At 41.9% G+C, this 21,469-nt stretch overlaps 1 protein-coding gene across 1 annotated transcript; it reads right to left on the bottom strand.

Annotated features, from left to right (window-relative positions):
• Positions 1-195: 195 nt before the first annotated feature.
• On the bottom strand, positions 196-13,201 carry LOC139449100 (uncharacterized). The gene is made up of 12 exons (XM_071230578.1): positions 13,041-13,201; positions 11,765-11,810; positions 10,865-11,039; positions 10,176-10,345; positions 8,545-8,606; positions 8,179-8,231; positions 7,799-7,865; positions 6,373-6,465; positions 5,418-5,495; positions 4,547-4,602; positions 2,481-2,593; positions 196-995 (listed from the first exon to the last, which is right to left on the bottom strand). Exons 1-12 carry the CDS (start codon positions 13,143-13,145, stop codon positions 832-834), a joined length of 1,182 nt encoding a protein of 393 aa, XP_071086679.1. The 5' UTR covers positions 13,146-13,201; the 3' UTR covers positions 196-831.
• Between the last annotated feature and the right edge of the window lie 8,268 nt (positions 13,202-21,469).

Raw genomic sequence — 21,469 nt, 5'->3', positions numbered from 1 at the left:
TCAGGTTTACGTATCAGCTTGGTTTGAGAGGAAAGCTCGAAGTGATGCCAGTCTTGCACGTTTGCCACTTTAGTGAAATCAACCAGCACGGGTATGGTGCTTTTAAACATAGAACATAGGACGGGAACTTTTCCCTAGTATTGTTCGCTTAAGCAGTTAAGAAGCTGGATACAATACAAAACACCATTTATGAAAAAGAAACATTTATATCTGTTGTTCCCACACGTACACATGTCCATGCAGCTACACAGGGACTATCCGCTCATGACATGAACTGGCAGTAGTGAAGATTTAAGTAGAGTGAACAAATAAGTAACGGAGCGTGATGAAATGTACCATTTCGATGTTCAACATGTATACTTTACGCCAAGTCAAGCACAACTCCCAGCAACACATGCTCGTTCTGTGTATGTGGGCCCTGTTTATCGTCGGAATGATGTTGAAACATATCTACCCAATCTATATTTACAATTTAAGCGTAGGTCGATAGAGCTTCCCGCAATTCATCCCAGTGGCCTTTTAATTATTAAGTACGATTGCACACAACACATATACTATACTGTAATAGGTCGGAACGTCCTTGTTAATCATCATCAAACGTTCAAAAACGTAATTGAAATAATTAATTTGTAAGTGTTTCTCATATCTACAAGGTCCAGTGTTTACATGTGTAACTTCTAAACCATAAAGTTGTACACTGTTACATTCCTAAACAACCCTTTAGCTTGATGATGAATATTCATGAGGCATGTATGATTTACATACATCTAGGGATAGGTCATTGTCAAGCCAAGCTCCGCCCATTCACACATATACACTGCGGGTCTAGCACTACAGTTCCTCCCGGGGGAGCTGCGAGTTGCTCTTGGGCTGAGCGGGGATCACCTTTCCTACAGGGATGTTTTTGGTTGGGTCGTAGTTCTTGATAGATGAGGCCATAAAGTCAACTATGTTCATTTTTCTCACGAAGAAGTCTCGCTGTTTCTGCGTCAAACCTGAAAAAAACAAACCCGGTTATCATTTACATGAAGACTACAAGAACTAAACTAGAAAACAACATGGACAGTTATACTTTTAATCTAATGTAACCAAAGATGTCCTTTACCTACATTTGAGGCAAATATTTGTATAGGATTTCCAACCCCAAGCCACTACCACTATATGTCATCTTCCAGAGGCAAGGGAGTTATCTGATTGTAAAAGTCCAGTTTCATCCTTTGCCGAACTAGGCTGGAATTATGAAGTTATATTTTGGCTGGAGTAACGAGAGCATAGTCCAATCTAAATCGCGTAACGAAATCGACATCCGGTTCGTTAACTGCCTTGCAGATTTCGGTCGATTAGAGGATTTGTAAAACATGTGTACCGTCAACATGCCGTCAACAGAAATTTTCCAAATCTCTTCATGTTTTTATTCAAGGTACTCGCGTGATATGATGCACTTAGCAAAGTAGGACCTGTTATATTACAATATAGATCTTGATTATCGATCTTTACTGGGCGCCGCCATTTTGTTTCAAGCAAATGTAAGTGATACGAGAGGTGGAATCTGATTGGCCAGTAGGAGGGATATAACTCGTAATAGCCACTAGTGGCGCGCCCAGAAATTCCAATCTAGTTAGGCAAAGGTCTATACGGTCAGTTAACTCCCTTGCCTCGGGAAGATGCTACATGTTCATTGTACATAGGTCTGGATCCGTGATCATCCGGGTTAGATAAAGGTCTTCAGCAACCCATGCTTGCTGTAAAAGGCGACTATGCTTGTCGTAAGAGGCGACTAACGGGATCGGGTGGTCAGGCTCGCTGACTTGGTTGATGCATGTCATCGTATCCCAATTGCGTGGGTCGATGCTCATGATGTCAATCACTGGTCCAGATTCGATTATTTACAGACCGCCGCCATATAGCTGGAACATTGCTGAGTGCGGCGTTAAACAATAAACAAACAAAACATATGTCTCAAACCTGATCCATATGTGTCTATGATCATATATACATGTAGTCGGAATCAGTGGACTGTGCTGCTTGGAGAGATTTATTACGGACAGGGTTGTGGTTTTAATACATGACCTTTATGTTTGATCCATGTCCTTTACAAGTGGACGTATGTCTGGGGGCTGGGAAAGCGCGGAGCGTCTGCCGGGATGACCAACACAGAGTTGGCAGGTAAGGGCAGTTTATTAATCCCAACCAAGATGCTCACATTGCAGCAGAGGGTATGACACCATATTCTTCATGGTCTGGACACAGGGGGCAAGGTGTCTAAGGAGACGTAAATCTCTGTGAAGAGTTGCCTCCCTTAATCGTAAAGGATGCGCTATATTGTGGGTTAGGAACACGGATTTGCCCTGTATATGATGCTGCGTGATAGTTGGTTTCACTACGATTCTTGCCACATTAGACTGAGACGATATGGTATAATTCAAATAATGTTGAAAATGGCGTTAACCTCACTCACACATTCACTCTTTTTGACCTACCGTCGATATCGTTGACCATTTCGAGAACGGCCTCGTGCTCCTTCGACAGGGGCACGTGGTTGCTTCCGGTCTCGATCATCCGCTCAATCATCTCGCTGTAGTACTCGGCAAAGCTGGGAGAAACGGGTACTTTAAGTAAAGGTACTGACGTATGTGCATTTGAATGTCATATGGTAATTAACTATAGGTAAACACATATGCTTTGAAAATGTGTATTTTGTCACAAGTGGTCGCCATGCATGCGATCCTAATAATTTTATTAATTTTTAACTTGTAACAGGGGCCAGTGCCACACTCTCGCGGGACTGTGTACATTGTCGCGTCAACAGCTAATTCTAACATGTAAAGTACAATAGTAACTATGCTGATATTAATTCAGTAAGAACTTTAAAGATCTCAACAACGTAATGAACACACTTATTCCCATCACCCCTTACAAGATGGGTACTGGCCGTCCCAGTTCCTCTTTCTAGAGTCACAACGCATGCGCAGGTCTCGTCTTTTCTGTGTTTACCAGTACAAGCGCCTTGTGCGCAGCCATGATAGCACTACAACTATCGTATATCTCAAACTTTAACAAAGCCTGCTCTAGTTGAAGAGCTAATATTGCTTTATGCAAGTGGGCCCATGTGTTGACGCACATACCATTGGCGGGAGTAGCTCAATGACACCTGCATTTGACGTGGCGCTGTACTCCCGTGGAAATGATATACATGTATCAGTATTTTAATGGCATAGCATAGTGTAATGTCATGACATGGAGGTGATGTTATTGCATGCTTGTTACATTATGTGAATAGTCCTGGCATTACCGTATGCGCTCTAATAGCATGGACATTGCTTGGTTACATATTCCAATATCCTGCCAATGATGATTCTTCGGTGTGATATAGATTGAGATTGCTAGTGATAAGGAACCTACAATCTGATATTCTTGAATAATTTGTTGAAGAATATTTTGGAATAACACTGGAAAGTTTTGTTTTGTCATCAGTACTTTACAAAACAAATTGTTCGCGGGAAATGACGGATGTCTTTGCCCCCTCCAAACTATTAAATGACCGGTCCCTAGTCACACTGAGGTAGTAAGTCATACACATACTCGGCCTCCAAACTATTAAATGACCGGTCCCTAGTCACACTGAGGTAGTAAGTCATACATTTACTCGGCCTTCAAACTATTAAATGACCGGTCCCTAGTCACACTGAGGTAGCAAATCATACACTTACTCGGCCTCCAAACTAATACATGACTGCTCCCTAGTCACACTGAGGTAGTAAATCATACACTTACTCGGCCTCCAAACTAATATATGGCTTGTCCCTAGTCACACTGAGGTAGTAAATCATACACTTACTTGGCCTCCAAACTATGAAATAACCGGTCCCTAGTCACACTGAGGTAGTAAATCATACACTTACTCGGCCTCCAAACTAATATATGGCTTGTCCCTAGTCACACTAAGGTAGTAAATCATACACTTACTTGGACTCCAAACTATGAAATAACCGGTCCCTGGTCACACTGAGGTAGTAAATCATACACTTCTTCGTCCTCCAAACTAATAAATGACCGGTCCATTGTGACACTATGTTACGTAGAAAATCATACACTCACTCGGCCTCCAAACTAATATATGGCCGGTCCCCAGTCACACTGCGGTAGTAAATCATACACGTACTCGGCCTCCAAACTACTAAATGACCGGTCCCTAGTCACACTGAGGTAGTAAATCATACACATACTCGGCCTCCAAACTACTAAATGACCGGTCCCTAGTCACACTGAGGTAGTAAATCATACACGTACTCGGCCTCCAGACTACTAAATGACCAGTCCCTAGTCACACTGAGGTAGTAAATCATACACGTACTCGGCCTCCAGACTACTAAATGACCGGTCCCCAGTCACACTGAGGTAGTAAATCATACACGTACTCGGCCTCCAAACTACTAAATGACCGGTCCCTAGTCACACTGAGGTAGCAAATCATACACTTACTCGGCCTCCAAACTACTAAATGACCGGTCCCTAGTCACACTGAGGTAGCAAATCATACACTTACTCGGCCTCCCAGGGATGTTGCAGGTCGGCTCCCTTCAGCTCAGACACAGCCGCCTTCTGAGATATGAAAAAAACATACACCAGTTAGTATTAGTCACATAGTCATACTACATGTACATTGTACACCAGTTAGTATTAGTCACATTGTCATACTACATTGTACACCAGTTAGTTTAAGTCATTAGTCATTCTACATTGTACACCAGTTAGTTTTAGTCATTAGTCATACTACATTGTACACCAGTTAGTTTTAGTCATTAGTCATACTACATTGTACACCAGTTAGGATTAGTCATTAGTCATACTACATTGTACACCAGTTAGTTTAAGTCATTAGTCATACTACATTGTACACCAGTTAGGATTAGTCATTAGTCATACTACATTGTACACCAGTTAAGTTTTAGTCATTAGTCATACTACATTGTACACCAGTTAGTGAGTCTCGGTGACCTTGTTGATTGAATGCTGCCGGCGTGGATTGTCGTTCATGGTGTGTCACTGGTCACTGGTTTGTCTGGTTCAAGCTCGAGTATTATACACAGTCCGTCCTGATACAGTTAGAGCCAGAACAACATTCACTCCACGTGTAACAACAAATGATGTTATTCAAAGTCACTGTCTATATATATTTGATTCTTTTCTGTACACTATGTAGACTGATAGTTAGTTGTAGCAGCAGTTGTTTATGGTATGACAAATAAATCCGAATAACGTTGCCTAGTTATACGATCTTCCCATCGGCCTTATTGTAAAGTTCGCTCTCGGTCGTGTTCCCGATAAACCCGCATCGTGCAAAGACTGAGCCGACAGACGCGTCCGTCGCATGGGGTCATCCTGAACTTAACGGGCACTTTGTGGTCTATACTTACCATTTTAGATATTTTCATATCCTTAATACTCGGAACATACTTCGTGAATATGTTGTCAAGGTTCTCGATACGACCAGACTGAAAAAAGAACCATGACATTCACACATGATCTCGTGTACGTGGAATACAATCTAACGCAGTGAAACAAACCCACTAAATATGAAGACATGAATTTGTCGGCAGTTCAGTTTCTTTTAGACAGTATTTCTATCTAAGAAGATAGTCAGCACACTTTTACCGACTTCCTTTGTCCTTCAAATTCCTTAACCAACATGTGGTCTATGAGGCTGCCAATAATGGTCTTACAGGGGGTGAGGCGAGGTGAGGTGAGGTGAGGTGAAATGGTTTAATGTCGCGTTCAAGATTGTTGCACTGACATAGCGACGAGAATTCACGTGTGCTTGTGTGGATGTTTGTATTAGTCCGGACTAATGTCAGTTTTATATTGCTAGTCCACTGAGATACAAAGCCGCAGTTTAACATGGATACCCACTCAGACACAGTTTACTGACTCCTCGACGAGCGCCAAGCAGGGCAACAACAAGTACCATCTTTTGAGGGTTTTGGAATATGCGGCCAGGGGATTTAACAGCCGATCTTCCGCTCTGCGGGCAGACGCTCTACCACCTCGCCACGAATGCGATCCCGACCGTAAGCAGGCTACTCACATAATGTCTGACTACTGCTCTACATGGTTATATTTGAATTGGGTTTGAACAACTTTAGGACTCTCAAATGACCAAAGTCACACTCATTTGTCAAAGAAGAAATACTGATAAAATACCCACGTGTAGAACCATACTAATTTAAATACAAGATAATCAAGAAACGTAACATTGGTACATTAAAAGACGGGCAAAACAAACGAAATATATAAACAAAAACACAACACATGTCGAAGTCCAAACAGGGGAGACAATTGTAAATAGGGGAGACAACTGCGTATGCCACACACCCGAGGTTCCAGTCGCCCGTTCGCCTTCCTCCACAAGTTGGTCTTCTCGTTGACAAACTGCAGCAGGGCCTCCGGGTGGATTTTGCCGCCATACTGAAACACGGATTAAATTACAAGAGGTCGGGAGCAGTGTAGTAGCCTATGATTGAATGTGTTTACCTTACAATCTACCTGTGTACCTGGGCCACTTCATTGGTGTGCCCAGGGTAGGAGCTCCATGTATACTGGTGTGACCAGGGTAGGAGCTCCATGTATACTGGTGTAACCAGGGTAGGAGCTCCATGTTTACTGGTGTGACCAGGGTAGGATCTCCATGTATACTGGTGTGACCAGGGTAGGAGCTCCATGTATACTGGTGTGACCAGGGTAGGAGCTCCATGTATACGGGTGTAACCAGGGTAGGAGCTCCATGTATACTGGTGTGACCAGGGTAGGAGCTCCATGTATACGTGTGTAACCAGGGTAGGAGCTCCATGTATACTGGTGTGACCAGGGTAGGAGCTCCATGTATACGGGTGTGACCAGGGTAGGAGCTCCATGTATGCTGGTGTGACCAGGGTAGGAGCTCCATGTATACTGGTGTGACCAGGGTAGGAGCTCCATGTATACGGGTAAGACCAGAGTAGGAGCTCCATGTATACGGGTGTAACCAGGGTAGGAGCTCCATGTATACGGGTGTGACCAGGGTAGGAGCTCCATGTATACAGGTGTAACCAGGGTAGGAGCTCCATGTATACGGGTGTAACCAGGGTAGGAGCTCCATGTATACTGATGTAACCAGAGTAGGAGCTCAATGTATACGGGTGTGACCAGGGTAGGAGCTCCATGTATGCTGGTGTGACCAGAGTAGGAGCTCCATGTATGCTGATGTGACCAGGGTAGGAGCTCCATGTATACTGGTGTGACCAGGGTAGGAGATCCATGTATACGGGTGTAACCAGGGTAGGAGCTCCATGTATACTGGTGTGACCAGGGTATGAGCTCCATGTATACGGGTGTGACCAGGGTAGGAGCTCCATGTATGCTGGTGTGACCAGGGTAGGAGCTCCATGTATACTGGTGTGACCAGGGTAGGAGCTCCATGTATACAGGTGTAACCAGGGTAGGAGCTCCATGGATACTGGTGTGACCAGGGTAGGAGTTCCATATATACTGATGTGACCAGGGTAGGAGCTCCATGTATACGGGTGTGACCAGGGTAGGAGCTCCATGTATACGGGTGTGACCAGGGTAGGAGCTCCATGTATACGGGTGTAACCAGGGTAGGAGCTCCATGTATACTGATGTAACCAGAGTAGGAGCTCAATGTATACGGGTGTGACCAGGGTAGGAGCTCCATGTATGCTGGTGTGACCAGAGTAGGAGCTCCATGTATACTGATGTGACCAGGGTAGGAGCTCCATGTATACTGGTGTAACCAACCTACCAGGAATTTATCATGCTTATTATCCGCTTCATACCAGAACACTGCTGGGTTTCCCTGGTGACCGAATCTGGAAATGCAGTAAACAAAGAATAGTAAACCAGTACACAAACCACCCTCTATACAGGCGCACAAAGTCTCAATGTCAGGCAGCATAAATGGTGTATCCCTGCTATAGTATAGCTACGCTGCTACATATGGTTTTATATCAAATATTACGTAAATTAATGTTGACAAAAAAATCAAAAAAAAGATTATACTGGTTGGAGTATTTTGTAGGGGTACAGACACTGTCCGTTTTGTTTTGAAATACTATACCACCGCTTCTACAAGTTTCTTCATATCATTTTGTGGGGTCTTCGGTTCAAATGAAAAACACAAACCTTTCTCGTTTTAGTTGTGGATATTTATCCGAGTCAATGGCGCAGAATATCACCTGCAATACAGAAACGATACATAGACATGTTTTCTATCAGTCACAATTCTGAGAGAACATGGAACAAAACAAACAGAATACCCATGTAGTGCAATGTTCATAAGCCTGGAAACATTCTTGATATGTCGGAAAAGGAAAACAAAAATTAATTAGTACACAGCGTTCTTTTACATTAGTTCTATTTGGATGTAATTTGAAATTATATCCATTCGAATGTTTATCTTGGGGCACGTTTCTCGGTGGGTATTTAACAAACAGATTAGTTTGAAACTATGATAACAAATCCATTATTTAATTCACCGAAGCTTTTTACCTGTTCGTCAAATCGGAATGCTGTAGCTATTTCTTCGTACGAAAACCGAAGATTTCTTTCCTCTGAAAATGTAAATATGTTTATATGTTTCATGGCTTATTTCAGCTAAGCAGGTAACATCATTGCACCAATCACGTTAATCACACTCAGGTAACGTAGTCTGCACAAATCACGTTAACAAATAACCACAGGTGACGTCGTCTGCACCTTCCCGGTTAACCACAGTCGACTTAGCTTGCACCAATCACGTTAGCCACAGGTTACTTGTCTGCACCAATCACGTTAACCACAGGGGATTGGTCTGAACCAATCACGTTAACCACAGAGGTTTTCTCTGCACCAATCACGTTATTCACATGGGACTTATCTGGACCAATCACGTTAACTACAGGGAACTAGTCTGGACCATTAACGTTAACTACAGTGAACTAGTCTGGACCAATCACGTTAACCACAGGGAACTAGTCTGGACAAATCACGTTAACCACAGGGAACTAGTCTGGACCATTAACGTTAACCACAGTGAACTAGTCTGGACCATTAACGTTAACTACAGGGAACTAGTCTGGACCATTAACGTTAACTACAGTGAACTAGTCTGGGCCAATCACCCTAACTACAGGGAACTAGTCTGGACCAATCACATTAACCACAGGCAACTAGTCTGGACCAATCAGATTAACCACAGGGAACTAGTCTGGACCAATCACATTAACTACAGTGAACTAGTCTGGAACAATCACGTTAACCACAGGGAACTAGTCTGGACCAATCACGTTAACTACAGGGAACTAGTCTGGACCATTAACGTTAACCACAGGGAACTAGTCTGGACCAATCACGTTAACTACAGGGAACGTGTCTGCACCAATCACGTCAACCAGGGGGTGATGTAGTTTGCGCCAATCACGTTAACCACAGTTGACGTAGTCTGCATCGTCATCATAAATGACGTAGTCTACACTGTTACCTTGACGTCAAGAACAGACCAGTATCTTAAAATTGTCACCACTGGTTTACCTGTGCAATTCAATTGAATAGATGATGTCATAGTTGTAGGACAACGTCGCTATCAAACCGTTATCATATATTACCATTATGATACTTGGGTAGAATGACATCAATACAGTAATCTTACATCGTTATTGTAGTAGAGTAGTATGACATCAATACCATACCGTTATCATAGTTGAGTAGTATGACATTAATACCATACCGTTATTGTAGTAGAGTATTATGACATCAATACCATACCGCTATTATGATTGAGTAGTATGATATTAATACTATACTGTTATTATAGTTGTGTAGTATGATATTAATACCATACCATTATTATAGTTGAGTAGTATGACATTAATACCATACCCTTATTGTAGTTGAGTAGTAGGACATTAATACCAAACCGTTATTATGGTTGAGTAGTAGGACATTAATACCAACCGTTATTGTAGTTGAGTAGTATGACATTAATACCATACCCTTATTGTAGTTGAGTAGTAGGACATTAATACCAAACCGTTATTATGGTTGAGTAGTAGGACATTAATACCAACCGTTATTGTAGTTGTGTAGTAGGACATTAATACCAACCGTTATTGTAGTTGAGTAGAAGGACATTAATATCATACCGTTATTATAGTTAAGTAGTATGACATTCTGTTTCGGTGTGATGACCAGTTCGTCGTAGTTTTTGTCGGAGACCTCGATGACGTGTTGGCGTTTCACCTCCCCGATGTAGCCGGGCATTGCTAGGGCGATGGTGTTGACGATGTTGTCAACGGTGATGTCGCCCTCCAGTCTGTTCAGGGAAAAGGTAGATTCAAACATTCACCAAACAGTTGACACACGAATAAAAAATTATAGAATTCAACTACACGAATACAGTAAATTCGAAGTCATGAGGACAATGGAATAGAAAAGTTGGGTGAATCCGACGAGCACGGGTGTGGTGCTGACAAACCAAGGATCGTAATCAAAGGAATCGGGGATTCGAACCAGCAGGTGGCACAACCAACGAAACTATGTACAACTATGTACACAAAATCACACTAAAATCTGAAGATCTGCTGGTAACAATATGTGCCCTGCCCGTTTGATGAATTAAATCACCAAGTCGAATATGTGATGAAAAAGATTAATGATTTTAGATATCATTAAATCGATATTCTGATATTATAAGCTACCTTCAAGTTTTTGATATCAGTAATTCATTTTGTGATATCAATAAATGAATCAATGCTATCATAAAATAGGAAAAAAATCATTATGGTAAAACGGCGTCTCATACGTCTCCCGCCATCACTCAGCTGCCACCCACCTCTCCGCTTCCTTCTCCCCCTTCTCGTGGAAGAATATGGCGGGCAGTTCATCGATCCCCCACTGCCGTATCAGCGTTTTGTCTTGAACCCTCCCGAAGATGATTTCCCTGTCATCTTTAAATATCTGAGAAGCGGCGAAGAAAAACGGATAGAGCACCCGGCAACGGGAACACCCTGAAACAAGGGAGGTAATTCATCAATAACGGCCCACACCCAACAGGCCAGTGGGATTGACTCGTTTGATCGTCACGTCGAAAGAATGGGCTAGATGTCCCACACAGGTAATGTGGGTAGAACTGATTTCTAGTGTCCCCTGTGGTGATAGCGCTGGAATATTGCTTCAAATGGGGGTAAAACCATACCCTCTCAGTCACTCACTCACTCTCTTCACGTGGGCGCAATTTATATTGTCCTCTTTGTGGCCTAATATCTCCCCCTTAATCTTTAACCGTCTACGAGCTCAAATCGGACACTAAATCCAGTTTCTACTACCTTCAAGATTCTGGTGTCAGTTTCAACATGTTCTTTTTTATACAGCGAACCCTTGTTAGTCCGGACGGCCGATGATGGGGAAAGTCTATTGAACTGCCGGTCATGACAATAATTTGCTAGTCCGGAAATGCGTTAACCTGGGAAATCTCACTGTAACTCTGACCGTGTATTGGATAGAGCGTAGCCCAGGAGATCGATCCTCTGACCGCGTCATACCAAAACATCTTACTTGCTTTTACCCTGCGAGCACCATACAATCCGGACTGGTGCAAGCAGCCACACACACACACATGCACGCACGCACGCACGCATGCACACACACACACTTACAAGTGAAATATTCTTGAAAGTTTACCAACCAAACATGGCGTATTGAACAGTTGGTGTGATTTCATTAACATGCTTACCTGGTGAGTCGACAAAGTAGATTGGAAAAGAGGCTGCCTCTCTAAACTGAAATATTAAAAATGGCATTAATATTGACACTACTACTACTACTACTACTACTAAATTACTACTAGTAGTACTACCTCTACAACTACTAAATTACTACAACTACTAGTATTACTACTACTGCTGCTGCTACTACTACTACTACTACTGCTGCTACTTCTTCCACTACTAAATTACTACTAGTAGTTCTACCTCTACCACTACTAAATTACTACTATTACTACAACTACTAGTATCACTACTACTGCTGCTACTAATACTACTGCTACTTCTGCCACTACTAAATTACTACTATTACTACTACTACCAGTACTACTACTATATATGTTTTACACTACTACTACTAGTAGTAGTAGTAGTAGTAGTAGTAGTAGTAGTACCACTATATTACTACTATAAGCTAATAAAACCGATAAACTTTTTCTACTTTTACAACTGTTACAAAAACTACTATTAAAAGGAATAGTATTAATACTCCTAATACGTTTACTGCAATATGAAAAGACACGTAGACAGTCCATGGGAATGATTCATCAATACAATCTGTTCAAATGCACATTTGCTGTTTGTACATTGAAACATCACTATAATTATGAGTATATAAAGAATCAACACCTATCTACAAATGACCTTTTCACGCTGTTGAAAACTATACTCGTTATTTTTATTTTTTTTGTCACTGTGATCGCATAGGTGCTGTGGTGGAAACACAGCCTTATCAGCACTATCGACTACAAATATGGGATACAGCTATTGATATGCGTGTGCCAGTGCAGGTTCACCCATGACACCACGTGTTGCCAACCTGGAGATCAATGAGTACCACGTTGTCGTGCCGGTGTACATCGCGCTATAGCGAGGACACCTGGGCATCAAGGGAGAATTGCATTTCTACGGTGATTTCATTCGATGATAGAACCATTTTCATTAAAATACAAACGGTAAAACGCTCCATATGACAACGTTATTCCCGTGACGTTTAATAGGATGATATAAACCTCGGAAAATGACAGTAATTAATAAAATAATCATTTCATATGTTTTCTTGGAATTGGAACCCAAATATACACGGTCCTATCACTTTTTTTATGTATTACAGTACCTTGTAAAAAAAGTTAACATTGTTTTACCTTGTAAACGTTTCCGAATAATATAAGCCACCCTTCATTTGGAAATATCTCTTTGTTTTCCACGTGACCCGTCAAAAATGATAATATACACATGTCTTACCTTGTCAAAGTTAGTTTTATCCAGCTCCCACACTCCATGTATACTTAGAAAATTCAAAGATAAAATAAAAACAATGAGCGAAACCGGCGACCTGCACATCACCATTGTGAATGATTTTACGGTGTAACAGGGACAATCACCCGCGACAGTGAATGACGTGGTTCCTTATGATAACGCGCCGTCAAGAGTTTAGTGCAGCGGTGGTGTAAGGAGTTTGCAAAGTTGAATTTAGTATCACAAGTCGATATGGGAAAAGTGCGCATGTGTCGCCAGATGGATAGAGTCCGATTCAATACACACAGGCTTTCCCATTCATATGGATATTAACGCCGAAGCAAGACCGGTGGCTAACATTGGTAGTTTATTGATTTTGTAACTTTAAATTATATCTGAAAATTGAACTTGCTTTTGGCGATACAAATATAGGAATCAAAGCGACAAAATACAGAACTGGTATGTGCATTTTCTTTAAAGAAACCATTATTATGTATCCTTACCCGTTGGAGAGTCCGGGCAGAATAGGCCCACGAACCCAAAGCAGGTATTTAGAGATGGCCAAATTGCAGACGCTTGATGTGAACAATTTGTTGATTATTTCGTCGTACCCCGACTGCGTGTATTGATGGGCTGACTTGAATATATGATATACAGCGTGCCATAGCCCAATATATCTGGCAACTATTAACCCACTCATTAATGTTTTAAACATTATGTTGTTTATTTATGTGTCAATGAAACCACTGCACACAAGAATACAATCAGAAGTCACACCCTAAGTCATCCCTCAGTCACACACTAATCCTCTATCCACCCGCTCGACCACCCACCCAATCATTCACTGACCCGAGGGGATTCTGGAATGGAATATAGGGTGGCGAGGCTAGGTGACTGTTGATAGAGTGAAAAGCAGTGGATTTTTTTGCGCATATTTACAGACTGTCCTCATACAGCGAGAATAGTGCTAAGTGCGGCCTTAAAGAACACTCACTCACTCACTCCCTCCCTCTGCACAGCAGGTATCCTGGAAACAGTAACGGAGGCGGACGCCACGCTGAACGCCACGCGATGCCAACTGTCACCACGATCCATAGACTTGCTTACATTGCTGTCACAAACCATGGTCGTGTGTTGTATGTACGAACAATGCTTGAAGAAATATATAGATTATATTCCTCAGTGGTGGATACATATTCTCATTTTCAAATAATTCATAAGTCCACATCTTATTTTGAACTGTCATTCCCAGGGTAGTTGATGCGAATTCCAAAGCAATGAAATTATTTGTTTGTCAGATAGTATTCATGGAATTCAATAGTATTTATTTAATGCGCACGTCGCTCACCTTCATACTGTCTAATGTGTGTTTTATCTTCCGTCAATCATTGGTCGGGTCACTTGCGTATTAACATAATACTGACCTCTTTAATATTTTCACAGAAAATAGAATAACGTCTGGGCATACGATATTAAAATCAAACACATCCTGATAAGACATGTTGTCGTTCATTTGATGTAAAGTTAGGGCTTTATATACGATGATATTTGAAAGCAACTATGTGTTATTTGCACCGCGTAATGAGTGTTCCAAGGAGGATAACTCTACCAGTCTTATTGTCCCGTTTACAAATGCAGATTTAAAATCCTTACATTGAGTATCTCGCTTTAATCTTAAATAAATATTCGAAAATAGTGTTCATGATATGAATATGTCTTAATCAGGAGTTAACTATCATGGCGGAACGTTTTCCAGACTAGAAGAAACATGTGTATTATCTAAACGTAATTAAATAAAGCGCCCGTTAAATATTGGACTCTGAGTCAGCGGGACCTTAAGGTATTGCGTGAAAAAATACATTAAATATATATTATGTTAATAAGATATTTCATAAAAACTGTTTACACAAAAGGTTGTTGCTGATTAATTCAACAGTTAGCAATGTTTTTTTGCTGATTAATTCTATCAGAAATATGTTTTGACGTGCATTCTTCTTACCGATAAGGACGTTAGTGACAAATTCATGTAGATGTTCACACATCACACCATGACAGGCACAGAGAGGTAAATTGGTTAAACTCGAAAAACAACACAATGGTTATTTTTATGTTGACCTGACAAATCTCACCTTAAGGTAAAAAAAACAACCAATTGACTAAGTATTTTTTTCTAACATGTATTGCGCCCCTCGGTCACATGCAGCAGCTGAACAAGATGTAGTGAAAAGCCTGTACCGAGATGCTGGCACTTTCCCGTCCCCGGGGGCATTCAGGATGTCTAACTACGCAGCAACGGAAATTTGAATTTGAAATCGAACGAAAGAAACGTCTTGACATCCAGTTATTTAGAAATTAAAAGAGTATTGGTAAATCTCTTTGTAACCAGGACACAGTAACCTTAGCAACGAGTGCAAGAGGTATAGCTTTTTGTGTGTTTCAATGAGACAAAGATCTTTGTTTTTCTGGCTCCCTTTCCTTCTTGAGATGTTTTCGAAATTCAACTGTTCACCTCGAAGTATTACATACACTCGATGTTTCTGAACGTCCAGGAGCGGCGACAAAGCATATATGCATAATGGTTAAAGGGTTTCTGGAGTACAGGAATCGATTTGCCTCCACACCCCCCCCCCCCCTCCAACACACACACACACACACACACACACACACAATCATCACCTCCGTATCAACACCTCCCCATTTCAACCCCTAACCACCTCTGTATCAACACCTCCCCATCACCCCTTAATCATCACCTCCGTAACAACATCTTCCCATCACCCCCTAATCATCACCTCCGTTTCACCATGCACCTCCCCATCACCCCCTAATCATCGCCTCCCTATCACCCACTTATCGCCCCTAATCACCACCTCCCTATCATTCCCCAATCATCACCTCCGTATCAACACCTCCCCATCACCCCCTGATCATCACCTCCGTATCAACACCTCCGCATCACCCCCTAATCATTACCTTGGTATCAGCACCCCCCACCACCCCCTAATTATCACCTCCGTGTCAACACCTCCTCACAACCCTCTAATCACCACCTCCATAAACATAGACTTACGATTAGTTTCTGAAATAATATATGTGGATAGCAACAAGTAACTACATTTAAAGGGGCCCGTGGAACATCTAGACTTACTTCATTTGGGCCAGTAAGGGCTGGATGGAAGGGACAATGACATGGTTGCGGGGACTGAGACTAACAAACACATTGTTGTGAAGGTTACACAAGGGGCTGACAAGCAGCATCTGGCAATACTATTTCTCAAGTAACCACGTCGGTGTAATGAAACGAGACGTACACGCCTCTACCAATCACATCTAAGTTATGTTAACTCAAACCTTTGAAGAAAACGAACTAAACGTGGAAACCTAATTATCTGGTAGCCCCAAAGGTTTTCGAAAGTGGTTGAGGGAATTATGTTTCAGCGTTCACTGGGAATAATCTAAATTAATCAACCAGTAGCAGTACACACAGTGACTGTGGCAAACCACAGCCTTCCGGGATGCCTGAATATCTACTTGATTACCTTAATGTTTTGGAGGTTTTCGTGGAGTCTTGTGCCCATTGTTTACATCACGTGGTCACTGCATTAGATAACGACGAGAACGCGGTGAGGATGGAAGCAGGATGATGCACTGGGTGCACGATAAGGCGAATCCCCAAACAACAATTCAGTGGAGACTGTAGAAATCTGTTTTGTACATATTGACTGGTCAAACTGATGGATCTTATACACCAATACGTACACCGTAGACATATATCGTTCGCTGTTATATATGATTACTCTCGGACAAATACAGCTCTTTACTGATTTGTATGCGACTTTAAACAGTCCGAAGTGACGTACCACTTTGTGAAATCCGCGAGCTTGGGTAAGGATAAAATTCACAACTCTATACAGCGACATTTGCTGCCTTAAACCTCCGGGTCCCGTTCCACAAAGATGATCGCAACTTCTTTACTTCAACATAGACATGATAGAGTCATAGCGCCACGATCGTTTAGTGGTACGGAGCCCAGGGCCAGTTACAATTAGTTAAATATATCTTTTTATCATATAATGGGTAGGTTTCTCGGCAGAATATAGCCAACGGATAAAAACTATATCCGTTGGGTCATATGCGGATAGAGATGCAAATATGATAAAATATCAAAGGTCAAGTAGGGACTACTTTAACTGTTTATAAACAAACATGGCGTCGCCCTCGTCATTCGGCGATCGAGTCAGATTTAACCATCGGGAATCTGGATAAACTACAGGGATAATTACTATCATTATCAAAAGAACAGTCTAATATACTGAAAATCAGTGTCTAACTGTGACGTAGCTAAGGCATTTCATAAGTTTTGGCAACTCTGGTGATATAAATTTCGAAATTTTGCGAGGGCACTAGACCTACCTGAGCGGGGTCAGTGGCCATGTAGATCTGTGCTTGTAGGCCTCTGCGGCTTGAAACCTTATCCACAAGTTAAAATAGTTGGAGTTGGTCGAAATATGTTCGAATTGTTACCTTGTTTCGTTTTGTCGCTGTGTGTACATCTTACTGCACTTCGTAACGTTATGACAGGACAGGCCGACTGTCAACAACATCTGACCGTGGCTGTGACGTCTCATAGACTAGGGTTATAGTAGCTTCCCTTTGACAAAGGGCAGTTACTCTAGCGGACAGTCCGATGCATTGCTGCGAAAGGCAAGTAAAACAATTGTTGTTTTGCGTTTGTGTTGTTTTGGCACTGTATAAGAAACAGATTTCAGTTGAGACTATATTGGCTACTGTCCGATTGACACATCACTTACCCTGTGACGTACTAAATATCAATGCACACATTCCAGGAATACTCGCAATGTATCGGTAATGTTTGTGAGAGAGGGAAATCGATTTTCAAGCACAGAATTGAAGAATGGCATTATATGATAAAGAGGTTATCACGCTTGTGTGTTTGGGGATGGTAAATATCCTGTTTTAGGAATAGATATTATATATTTAGCTCGCCAAGGGTCGCTAAATACAATACAACCTCTATTTATCATCCCCCCATTTTATCACTGTGTGACAAATTAACCTTAAAAATGTAAACAACAAATAAGTTGCAATATACATGTATGTTTTGCTATGGTCTAGAAAAAACAATATACTTTTTTAAAGTATGTCTGCCAAAAACATTTCTAAGAAATGATAGAAAGAAGTGTTAGTCTGGATCCAGGCGCTAATCAGGACACCCTGCCTTCAGAACGATTACCACTGGCCACTTATATCAAGACATATCACCATGCTGATAGTTTCGCAAGGGACGACACCGTCCGGCAAATATAGTTTTTAATGTATACTTTACCTCTATTGAACATTTAGCATACATGTTACAGATGTTTAGACGTGATCAATGTTTTCATCGTAGACTCAATGCAGGTAGATACATACCAGACATTCCCGTTACATAGACATATATTGAGATCGCACCAGATCTCTAGATCATGGTTACTGTATACAATAATCAAACTGTCAAATTATTGAGTGAGTATGGGTTTTACCGCTTTTATCAATATACCAAAATCACGGCCGGGGACATCGGAAATGGACTTCACACATTGTACCGATATAGACATTCGAACACGGGTCTTCAGCATGATGAGCGAATGCTTTAACCACAAGGCTACCCCACCGCCCCTGTTAAATAAGAAAATAAATATTAGTCATCGCCAACCCAAAAGGCTAGCTAGTCATTGCCTGTAAAATGGCCGACGTCCGGATCCCGGAAAGGTAGAGACAGGTCAGCCAAATTAACGGATCTGAAGGAAACCGAGTGGTCGTCCCTTGACGCTGTCACACGTCATCGTCAACAAGACCGAGAGCCGTCATGGCGGCAGTCCAAGCATGAGAACACTCAATTTCATGTTGTATAACAAACCAGTAGCAATTCCATGGGTTCAACAAGTGCTCTCACCAGGGAGTGGATTTAGTACACAAAGTTGAAGTAATTCAGATCCGTCCAGAATGCCCCACAAGGGAAACATGATCTAAAGAGAGCTCAATTCTATCACAGTATTGCAGAACCAGACATGTTTGACTAAAGTCAATATTTGAATAAACATGTGTTTTCATCTCTTAGATGTCTTTATGGGGCAAATATTTTCAATTCGTCCAAACATGTAACGCTTATTTAATCTTCGCTTCTACATTTTGTTAGCCTCATTTCACATTTGTTTACGTCATTAACACTTTCTCTTCTTCTTTGTACTATGCACAAGGCAGTGTCACCATGCTAACAAACACCAGGCACTCGTCGTGTCTCGGCAACAATGACATGAGACAAAGTACGTTAAATAGTTGACGCCAAAATCCATGCGCCATCTGAATGTGCCGAAAACAGGTTATTCCGTCAGGCCCTTAAACCAGGAGGACCCATGTTTCAGCTTGAATATAGACGGAACATGAGGCAGACTAGGAAGAAGAGGACGGGGATATGACCCTCTCGATCAACTGTGCTTGACAGTCTGCTGGTACGGTACAATGAATATAGCGTTTTATAATGACCCTTTTAGTCTATTAAAACCACTCGTTTTCCCTGTCAGTGATATGAAATCGACCGTTTTTAAAAACACCTGTTGTTTCAGTGATATGGAAATATCCGTTTTCCCTATCCTCTTTTGTTTCAGTGATATGAGACATAGTAAAAAAATTACGTTCTCCCGAACACCTGGTGTTTCAGTGATATGAGACATACGTTCTCCCAAACAGCCTGGTGTTTCAGTGACATGGTGACATACGTACTCCCAAACAGCCTGGTGTTTCAGTGACATGAAGACATACGTTCTCCCAAACACCTGGTGTTTCAGTTACATGGAGACATACGTTTCCCGAACACTTGGTGTTTCAGTGACATGGAGACATACATTTCCCGAACCTGATGTTTCAGTGATATGGTGACATACGTTTCCCGAACACCTGGTGTTTCAGTGACATGGAGACATACGTTCTCCCAAACACTTGGTGTTTCAGTGGTATGGAGAAATACGTTCTCCCGAACACTTGGTGTTTCAGTGACATGGTGACATACGTTCTCCCAAACACTTGGTGTTTCAGTGATATGGAGAAATACGTTCTCCTGAACACTTGGTGTTCAGTGACATGGTGACATACGTTCTCCCGAACACTTGGTGTTTCAGTGACATGGTGACATACGTTCTCCCGAACACTTGGTGTTTCAGTGATATGGAGACATACGTTCTCCCGAACACCTGATGTTTCAGTGACATGGTGACATACGTTCTCCCGAACACTTGGTGTTTCAGTGACATGGTGACATACGTTCTCCCAAACACTTGGTGTTTCAGTGATATGGAGACATACATACTTCCAAACACCTGGTGTTTCAGTGACATCGTGACATACGTTCTCCCGAACACCTGATGTTTCAGTGATATGGAGACATACGTTCTCCCGAACACCTGATGTTTCAGTGATATGGAGACATACGTTCTCCCGAACACCTGGTGTTTCAGTGATATGGAGACATACGTTTCCCGAACACCTGGTGTTTCAGTGATATGGAGACATACGTTCTCCCGAACACCTGATGTTTCAGTGATATGGAGACATACGTTCTCCCGAACACCTGATGTTTCAGTGATATGGAGACATACGTTCTCCCGAACACTTGGTGTTTCAGTGACATGGAGACATACGTTCTCCCGAACACTTGGTGTTTCAGTGATATGGAGAAATACGTTCTCCCAAACACCTGGTGTTTCAGTGACATGGTGACATACGTTCTCCTGAACACTTGGTGTTTCAGTGATATGGAGGCATACGTTCTCCCAAACACCTGGTGTTTCAGTGACATGGTGACATACGTTCTCCTGAATACCTGGTGTTTCAGTGACAATGAGACTTACGTTCTCCCGAACACCTGATGCTTTAGTGATATGGAGACATACGTTCTCCCGAACACTTGGTGTTTCAGTTGTACGAATCACCCGTTTTCCATAACACCTGGTGTCGTGGATTGAAGTAATTTGGTTTCACACACACGTGGTGTCGTTGGGGTTGCAATCGTCAGTTTTCAGTACCACGTGTATGTATTTGGGATTCAGTGTCAGGAAATTATCAGTGTTCCCCAGTATCTTGTCGTAGTGTTGACAGCTGTTCAAGCAAGCTCCTTTGTTATTATTCTTACAAATGCACCACAGAATGTGTATAACTGAGCTAAAATAAAAGGAATTAAATGAGTTTAAAATAGTAGCAGTTTATATTCATGAGAACATTACCATCAAGAATTCAATTCAAGATGTCATTTTATCCTTCAGAAACCCGAACACGTCCCACCAGGGACAGAAAGCCACGGCGTACTCCGAGACTGAGGCACCGAAGACCACAAAACATGCACCAGGAATGGATTCTATATGCAAGGTCTGACCAGTGTC

This window comes from Haliotis cracherodii, unplaced genomic scaffold, assembly GCF_022045235.1.
Source record: "Haliotis cracherodii isolate W230 unplaced genomic scaffold, xgHalCrac1.p SCAF_10, whole genome shotgun sequence".
NCBI lineage: Eukaryota > Metazoa > Mollusca > Gastropoda > Lepetellida > Haliotidae > Haliotis > Haliotis cracherodii.
This window is presented reverse-complemented; position numbering and strand designations above follow the sequence as displayed.